The 9912-nt window shown below is 32.7% G+C and overlaps 2 protein-coding genes across 2 annotated transcripts; both read left to right on the top strand.

Moving 5' to 3' along the window:
• Nucleotides 1-335: 335 nt before the first annotated feature.
• On the top strand, nucleotides 336-2721 carry LOC149726086 (lon protease homolog 2, peroxisomal-like). The gene is made up of 5 exons (XM_089889555.1): nucleotides 336-660; nucleotides 975-1047; nucleotides 1311-1562; nucleotides 1853-2034; nucleotides 2378-2721. The coding sequence occupies exons 1-5, from the start codon at nucleotides 577-579 to the stop codon at nucleotides 2597-2599; spliced, it is 813 nt and encodes a 270-aa protein (XP_089745681.1). The 5' UTR covers nucleotides 336-576; the 3' UTR covers nucleotides 2600-2721.
• A 542-nt stretch (nucleotides 2722-3263) lies between these two features.
• On the top strand, nucleotides 3264-9713 carry LOC149726087 (kelch-like protein 12). The gene is made up of 12 exons (XM_089889530.1): nucleotides 3264-3450; nucleotides 3844-3964; nucleotides 4072-4225; nucleotides 4281-4498; nucleotides 4615-4767; nucleotides 4981-5068; nucleotides 5272-5369; nucleotides 5685-5865; nucleotides 6128-6271; nucleotides 6793-6960; nucleotides 7528-7660; nucleotides 9259-9713. Exons 1-12 carry the CDS (start codon nucleotides 3299-3301, stop codon nucleotides 9377-9379), a joined length of 1731 nt encoding a protein of 576 aa, XP_089745656.1. The 5' UTR covers nucleotides 3264-3298; the 3' UTR covers nucleotides 9380-9713.
• Nucleotides 9714-9912: the final 199 nt, after the last annotated feature.

Genomic DNA, 9912 nt, shown 5'->3' on the forward strand with positions numbered 1-9912 from the left:
TAGTTTATTTATGTAACTCCTGATAGCGCGTCAAACTAATTGCTTTTAAATTTACAATTAAATATATTCGAAGATATTTGCCAACATTTTAAACTTTTATATCCATATTATAATTAGTAATCATGTGTTGCGTACAAAGTTATTTCACATTAATTTACATTATCTTTGATTAAATATTATTTTAACGATTTTGACGTCAGATTTAAATAAACTACAAGCAAACACCAGAGTCGAATAAAGATTTAGAGTTATAATCAAAACAAAGTATTGACGTTACAGACATCATACACAAACCTTTAAAATGTGACTTTTGTTATATTTTAACATAAATATTTCAACAGAACTTGCTGCAAATTTTGCCATTAATAATATTTTCTGTGGCTCAGATTTTTCAGGAAAATTTATCTTTTGGAAAAGCTGACAAAACGTCTAAGTTCCTGATTTTAGGAAGAAGAAATAGTATTTACAAGGAATCTTTTTCCTAAGCAGCTCAGAGCACATGGATTGCCCGCATCCAATGATGAGGATCTTGCATCCAACATCTGCATCACTCTCACAGATGATGCACTGAGGAACATGATTGCTCTTTACACGAGGGAGGCGGGAGTCCGGGATCTTGATCGGAAGTTGGCAGGAATCTGCAGATCAATCGCTCTCACTGTCAGTTTTCATTTACTCACATTTCATAGAAATAGCATTAGTTGACTGATTTTAGTGATTTGTGATCATAGGGTTCCATGTTCGAAAGCTCAATGTGTACCATTCAGTAATCGGTAATTCCTCCAACTCACTTGTCTGTGTTTAGAAAGTGGTTCTCTAATGGATTGCACGATTTGGTCGTCACGCGCAGTATAGACTTTAAGGTTGATGGGCGAATAAAGTGTCATAAAATAAAAATCTAATTTGCTAAAACGAGAATTATACATTCTTTGATGCATGCTTATATTTATACATTCTTTGTCCTTATATTTCAGGTTGCAAACCATGATACGAAAAACAACAAGGTTGAAATAACAATTGATGAAGCTGAGCTTAAAGATATACTCGGTAATTCTTTCACCTATTTTGTAATCATTTGTTTTCCAAGCAAACAATACAAAAACAGTAACTAACAAAAACTGAGGCTGCATGTGTTATTGTCCTCATTCTGACACTGCACCAGTGGTAATATGATAGCTTTTAATACTAATGTATTTAGCAGCTGAAATGTATTAATTAGTGAGTGTATTTACAGCAATTGCAAATTAACTTATTGGAAAGGTAATTTACAGTTTTGAGCTAAAACCACTAAATCTCGTTTAACTATTCAGGTCCTCAAAGATTCGATCGAGAATCGGCGCAAATACTGACACGACCGGGTGTGGCTGCTGGGTTAGCTTGGACACAAACAGGGGGTGAAATACTTTACGTTGAGGCAAGTCGTATGGCTTCTGTTGAAGGGGGTGAGGCAGGAGGTCACATGACACTTACTGGCCAATTAGGAGACGTTATGAAGGAATCAGCTCAACTTGCAGTCAGCTGGTTGAGAAGTAACGCTCAAATACTTGGGATTGATAATGGAGGTATTCGTTTAATACTTTAACACATATTTCTCTGTTTTCTATCAATGGTATTATGGCTGGTTTCTAAATGGAAACTTAAAGTCTGTGTCAATGCCGTGGTAGTTTGTTGTATAATGGTAACAGTAGAAGTTGGTGGCATTTGTCACTGGAAATGTAAACGATGCCGTACTCTGCCACATAACTTTTGTAAACATTTATAATCGGTGGCATTTGCCACAAACTTTCCAGGTGATATTTGACAGATTCATATTTTCAATTTCAAAACCAAACAAACAATTGTTTGAAACCAGGCAGAAGCATAATGTGTGGCACAGATATTCATTTACACTTTCCTGCTGGTGCTGTTGGCAAAGACGGTCCCTCAGCTGGGGTCACCATAGTTACGGCACTTGTTTCATTATTTACTGGCAAACTCGTCAGATCTGACCTTGCAATGACAGGGGAAATTACTTTGAGGGGTCTTGTCTTACCTGTGAGTGGATTTATTATTTAGCAATGTAATATGTCATACAGTAATAAATTTTGTTACCCTGATCCTGATCTGGTGCTCATAGAGTAATATCAGAAACTACTTTTAAAATATAAAATAAACCGTTTGTAAAAATCCCATGTTCAAAGCTTTATGATGCTGGTACCAATTTGGTAAATTTGCAACAGATAATAAATCGCTAACAAAAGTAAGTGAGCATGAGGTGTATGAAGCCACCACACATGGTGTGCAACATGACAGCCATATGGCTAGAAGTTGCTTCACCATGTGAGGATAACTAAGTGATGATAATGAATTACTTTATTGAGCAAATTATCTTCCTTAGGTCGGAGGAATAAAAGAAAAAGTCCTCGCTGCTCATCGAGCAGGGATGAGGAGTGTAGTTCTTCCTCGGAGGAATGAACCGGATGCGAGAGCAGATCTTCCAGCGGAGGTGCTGAAGAGCATGAGCATCAGTTTCGTGGATTGTTTAGAAGATGTTTTATCGGAAGCATTTGATGATGGAGAGATTTTTGGAAAAGATAAAATTCCCAGCAGCAAACTGTGACAGGAATGTGTGAACAGAATTAAACAAATATAAAATCGCAACACTAATTATTTATTTTAGTTTTCGCACCGTTTATGCAAATATAATTGTACTGCAATAATAAATTCAATTTTAAATAAAAACATTTTCGTGTAATATGTTGGTTTGGCCATTTTTAAATTCAACAAATCGGGTAAAATATAAATTAAAGTTGAATTGTAATGTTGAACTAACATTCGTGATATTTGCTCAGTTTAGTCAACTAGTTCGGCGAACACTTTATAAAAACATTTCAATTCATTAAAAAACATTTCAATTATTACGTCATAATCAACTCGGAAGCGCTCGAGCTGCCACAAGTAGCGTTTCTGGTAATTCCCCTGATATTATTTGGAAAGAGGAACTTCTTGTACCAACGAATGTTGGTCGTTACTGGGTGTGTTGTGCACAACGTATTATAAGGAGGCTACACGAATCACAGCGAGGAAAGCTTATATACAATAATACATGTATAAGCTCAGACAAAAACACACTTATTTAGACAATAATACCAGAGCTTATAAATAATACACGATAGGCTACACATAAATGATTTGCAGCTATCAACACTGAGGCAAGCTATTGTTTCTTCAAACACAGTTTGTAAGACAGTGAAGGAATTTGCATGTTAATTAATAAACAAATTATTTTTTTGTTTCTTCTTTGTGTGTTTATAGTCTTATGCTTTCAAACTGCGGTGTATTTTCACCATTAAACCTGCTTTTATATGCTAACCTCTACAATCTACATAAACATAAAATGGCTACAAATGATGAACACGTGATACAATACAAAGGCGATCATGAAGGACGTGTACTTACAAAGTTAAACAGGTTACAATTTATATAAATTTTCCTCTTACTTAACATTTAAAATAAACACATTATTACCGCAATCTACCAGGAAAAATGATTTCGCCAGAGTATTAACCAAAAATTGGTGGTCCATTTAGTTACAAGTCACTTTATGTTGTGAAAAGTTAAAGCCTCGCACATCTTAAAGGTAGACCTGGGTATATATGTTTCATTGTAATCATCGTTCCACTGTTATCTGGTTGATCTGCATGTTATCAAATGGAACATGTTACTGTCATTGGACAAAATTTAATGAAACTTTCCAAACAGTTATTCAGCATGTCTTGTATGTACAGACTGATTAGATCTTCTTTGCATATTTAGCATTTCTACCTCATTGTTTAAAGTATGTTACAACAAAATAATATTCAGGTTACGTAAAAGAAAAGTGTTTACTGATGTCACATTCAAATTAGAAGATGGAGAAGTTTCAGCTCAGAAAAGTATTCTTGCTGGATATTCTGATTATTATGAAAAAATGTTCTCATCTGGGGTAATGTATTAAATGTGTTAAGGTTTACCAGTTCTTCATGAATTCAACATACACATTTGTGTGCAAAATAAAATATATGGTTTAATATCCTGTTAATTTGGTTTCAGTTCAAGGAAGGTTTTAATGGAGATATTGAAGTAAAGGGGATGAAGGCTTCAATATTAGATTTGTTGTTCACTTTCATTTACTTACAAGTGATCGATATAAGCGATAAAACTGTTTGCCAACTTTATGAGGCTTCAGATTACTTGCAGTTTAATGGTAATATCTGTATTTATCAATGTGTTTTCAATTCTTATTAAACATATGTTTCTAGATGTAAAAACACATTGTGTTAGCTTCTTCAATGATGCACTTGCTGTTGGGAACTGTTTAAGTTTCCGTTCCTTTGCACAAAGATACCAGCTTCTGGAGTTGGTGGAAAAATGTGACAAATTCATCGTTGACAACTTAGAGTTGGTTTCCAAAGAATTGAAATTCATGGAATTATCCATTGATGAAGCTGAAGCTCTGATTGCATTGAAACAACAACAGGTTTAAATTAAAATCCTTAATATTGGTTCCGTTAAAAGTTTAATCTTGTTTAAAATTGTTGACTTTAACTTTTTGGTAATCGTTTTGTGTAACATACTTTTTTCTCTAATTTTCAGGATTCTTGCCAAGATTCGATTTTCAGGACCATCTTGAATTGGATCAAACACGACTTTAAACAACGTCAACAATTCATTGAACGATTGTTTCAACTGATTGATGTCAAGAAACTATCAACTGCGTTCCTTGAAGAAGTTGTTGAAAAATCTGAGGTTTGTTGATTGTTGTTCGTAAATATAAAGTAACAACAAACAGTAAACTGTATGATGTTAAAACACTGTTCCATGATAGATGCTTTTGCTTAATAGTATAATTTATTCATGTTTTAAATGAATAACAATCAAAATTAACATGTTTTTTAAAATTAGTTTTAACTTTACTAAGTTACGTTTGTCACAAACTATTTACATTTTTATTTGATTCAGAAATGGATTAAAAGAACAGATTATTTTCTTGATATTCTCACCCCAGAATATATCGCTCGTCTTAAATTAAATCCAGTTCAAGCACCAGGTGGAATAAAATAAATATTTTTATTGTTACCTAAAAATAAAAATTGTATATATTTTACAAATATGTATGAAATATGCAGATGGTTTATTTTGTATCTAAAATAATTTTATGTTTTAAATATTTACTCTAAATATCTGACAGTGGTGACATTTTAAATATGCGTGACATTATTACATCATAATGTTACTTTTACTTCAATATAGAAGCAACATTTGAGTTGATGATTGTGGGTGGTTGTCATGAACCAAAGAAACTTGTTCAAATTTATGACGTTGTGGGGAAACATTTGAGAAAAATAACGGTCGGTTATTTAGTGTTTTATATTGTGTATTACCCCACCTAGTGATAAAGATTATTACACTTTGGATTATTATGTTGATAAAATATCTTGGTTATAAGCATGAATGGTTGCCCCTTTACCACCGTCGTCATAGTGATGGAGAATAGGTTTGTCCAACCTTTAATAAAAGGATATAATTGTTCAACTGCCACCAACTAATTCATTGCTTTGTTTGCAATGTAAAAGATGGATATTGTTTAGTTTTTCATTGAAACTCATGCTATTTGAACAAATAAATTTTCAAACTAATTTTAAAATATTGAATTTTATCCACAGTCAACCTTGTATGAAAGGTTTGGTTCAACCAGTGTGAAGATAAACAACCATGTTTATACGGCTGGTGGTGTTGGATCCAACTTTGTCGAATGTTTCAATTTAAACCAAGTTGATGGTGATTGGTACGAGGTGGCATCTATGAAGGAGCAACGATGGCATGCAGCATCTGCTGTGTTGAATGGTTGGTTCCTTATTATGTTAACAATAATTTTGGTAGAAAATTATTGTAGAAAAAATGTTTAGATTCATATTAACCCCTGCTATTGTTAACAGTATATTGGGGTGGACTAATTTACTTACTGGCTTAAGTTTGAACTAAGTTTATATTCTTTACCAAATTTATAGAATATTTTTATTTTTTTCCTATTAGTAAAGAATGTTAAATATTATGATGTTATAATCATTAACTCATTATTTTTAAACTAAAGCAAATTTCATTACAGATCAAATGTGTGTAGCAGGAGGAATGGATGGTGGTTATAATATATTATCATCAGTTGAATTATACAATCCAGTGGTGAATACATGGACAAACATTCCTCCAATGAAAACTGAACGATGGCTACATGCTCTTGTTTCTTATAATGGTTGGTATAATAAATATAAATGTAATGATAAAGTGGGCTGAATATGAACAGTAGCATGTGCACAATGATTCTCAATCTTATGAAAAAGTAAGCGACTTAAAAGGACACCGACCACAATAACCCATCAAACAATTTGATTTCTTTACATTTGTTATAAATATAAAAATCAACAAAAATTAAATTATCCATACACAGAAAATCTTCCACACTTGGTATAACAATGAAGTTTGCTTCTGAAACTGAACATGCTTGTTATTATATTTAAATATTTTACTCTGGTTGTTACTTTAGGGTTAAGTAGACGTATCATGATTTTCAATGGATCCTCCTTGACACTGTTCACTGTGAACCATTGTCTCACTATGTATTAGATCAAACTGATTTATTTAATATAATTTATCCTTATTTTATAAAGTTCATTAGAAACACTTTACATTGTATAATAAAAGGTAGAAGTATTGTTAATCTTTAGTTTGATTGTGATCAAATATTTAATGATTTCAAACATAATTCATGCACAGGTCGCTTGTACTCGTTTGGTGGAAGGAATGATCCTTTTAGTTCAAATGATTTAAATTCAATGGAAAGTTTTGATCCAAGAGAAGGGAAATGGAAATCACTAAAACCAATGAATGAGAAAAGACCTGCATTGTGTGGTGTTGTTTACAATGATGAGATTTACGCCATTGGTTTGTTGTTTATTCTATATATAAACAATAAAATAATTCATTACGCATTGTTAAATTTTCTAAAACTACAGATTTTATAGCAATATTTTATTGTTATAACATAGGTATTGAAGTTATGCCATATTGGGTATTTTTTGATTTCTTTATGTTTAATATTTCAGTTTTAATATATGTTATTTCATAACAATATATGTTACATTATCTTTAAAAGAGGGATTAAAATATTTTTCAAAAAAAACACTAAAGAATTATTTAGAATATTTTTGCCAGCTAAAAATATAAAACATGGTTTGATGACATAGTGGACATTTTTCTCCCAATTTTGACTTAATTGTAAGGAATGACTTGATTTTTTTATTTTTTGACTGGATTGTGAGTAATTTGTTTTACATTTTTAAATTAACTGAACACCACAACCACCAAACTGCAACAAACTAATCATATAAATTATACCAATTACATTTAAACAATAAAATAACATTTATCACATATAGTATTCTATTATTTTATTAGAAAGCTGTTTTCTTTATAATCATCACTCTATACGTTTATACAATGTTTATTAAGGTGGTCGTGGATTAAATAGCGTAGAGCGGTATAACATACGAACCAACACTTGGACCAAAGTTAGCAGCTTGAACCACGAACGAGATGGTTCTTGTGCTTGTGTTGTGAATGGGAAGATATACGTCATTGGAGGGTAAGTGGTCATGTTCATGAAGTTGTTAATAGGAGACAGTAGAGAAACTTGTCTTTGAAAACTTTACATATTTTTAACTTGTTATTATTGTATTGCCAGTACTATGTATTTTGCTTTTTTGTATGTAGGAATTTACTTAAAATAAAATTTGTTGGTTATAGGCTGTGTTGCATTAGAAGTATTCGTATTAACTATCATGCTAATACAGCATGTGCATACAGTTAATAGCAATACAGCATGTGCATCCCATTTTATACGATCTCCCCCACAGCAATGCTTAGCCTCTTATTATGCCCCAGCATCAGTCCATGGTCCGATAACAGTCTGTGACACATTTCTTATTCAACTACACAATGTTGTTGGGAAATGATTCATTTTCAATAAAATTTTTCATTAGTATTCTAAAAGGTTATGCCAGGTGTGCCCAACCTTTTTTGACCCAAGATCTACTTTTCAACTAACCAACTGCACGCGGTCTACCAGCTAGCGTCAACAAATGCTGAAATATCTCTTGTATGCGTTTATCCCCTGTATAAGCAACTGCAGCGGTTCAATGAACCATGCTCATGGTTTTAACTTATCAGCAACAAAACTACTTTAATTACTACACAAATGACTTCGTTACCAAAACTAACTGAAATGTAACGAACGAAATACGTCACACATACAATTGTTGCGTCACACCTCACACGTCATCTTTAGCGGAGCTTAGTTGTGTTTTTGCAGGAAAATCCCTCTCATAGCCCCGTGTACCGTTCTAAGTGCTGCTCCTGATTTGCTTTTTTTGCCCTACGGTACCGTTGTGTTGCATATTGAACAAACAGGCTTTGAATACGAATAAACAGGAAAAAGTAATCGTCTTCCTATTTAGCGATAAAATGATAGGTCTTGGCTCGTTATCTCTCTGCCATGCTACTAACGTTTGTTGCGATCGCTTGTCAAAAGTCGGAAAGGATCAAAATTTTTGAGAATATAGTCAAAAATACTTAGTTTGAAGCACAGAGAGTTACTAGTGTACAAATCATGCAGACCAGGTTAAGGAAATTATTGTAAAATAATCGCCATTGTTCCGATTGTTACGCCATCTTGGATTTTTTGCCTGCTGCCGTACAGGTACGCCCTGTTAACACGGTCCGTATTTTTTGTACAAAGTATTGATAAATTAATGATTTGGCAATTATAACGCCACAGCAGATTTTTTGATTTTTTTTATTACACCTGTCGTGGTCAACCTGAGATAGGTCCGCGGACTATCGGTAGACTACGGTCGATGGGTTGGGCACGCCTGGGTTATACAAATGGGAAAACCAGCAAATATTGCTCTGATGCATTTTTAAACATTAATGAGCTTCGCTTGTTTGGTGGATTTTAACCATTACCTGGCCATATCATGGAAAATATTGATAACATTAATCTGGTTCAAATTATAAATAGATTACTTTTCATTTAAAATAAATAGCACCAGTGAATTGGAAGACATTCTATTGCTAGCTTGTATAAACCAAGTGATTAGTAATGTTTGAATGAATGTGGTTTAATCAAAGTAGTTGAATAACACCAGCCCTACCCATCTAATAATATTTATTATCTTGTGTTAGTTTTGGTTGGGATGGTGCTGCATCAAAATCAATTGAGGCTTATGATGCAACAATCAATGAATGGGAGATTGAAACCAACACGAAGACACCAAGATATCTTGCATCAGTTGTAGCTTTGTAAACAATGAAAATCTTCAACAAAACTGTTTGTGTATTTCATGATTTGTTTTGATAAATATTCCATCAATAGTTTTGTAAACAACATGAGCCACTGTTCACATTGTAGTAAAACTTTGAAACTTTTGAATTTAGGTTTGTAACAAATTATTATTGAATTCTTTAACAGGCAGTGTGGCTTGTTCCTGTTCTTTTTTCTTTTAATTTATCTCTGTTTTCGCAACGTTTATGCAAATAGATTGTGCTACAATATTAAATTCAATGTTGAATAAAAATCTAAATGTGCGTTAAAAATGTTTGATTGACCGTATGTAGATTAAATGAACCATTTAAAATAATATTATTGTTTCGAGTTTCTGTTTACTTTATATGAAGATGAGTCTTTTGTAGTATTGCTCGACCGTGAAGAGTAGACAAAAGATGTTCATGGTATATTACAACATTCTTTATTAAACTATGGTACAATAATTTCTTCCCAAGCCTGGTTGTATTGTTCCACCATAGAGAACCCGTAACAATATTGTAGTAAAGTATTAT

This window comes from Ciona robusta, chromosome 12 (assembly GCF_009617815.1).
Source record: "Ciona robusta chromosome 12, ASM961781v2".
NCBI lineage: Eukaryota > Metazoa > Chordata > Ascidiacea > Phlebobranchia > Cionidae > Ciona > Ciona robusta.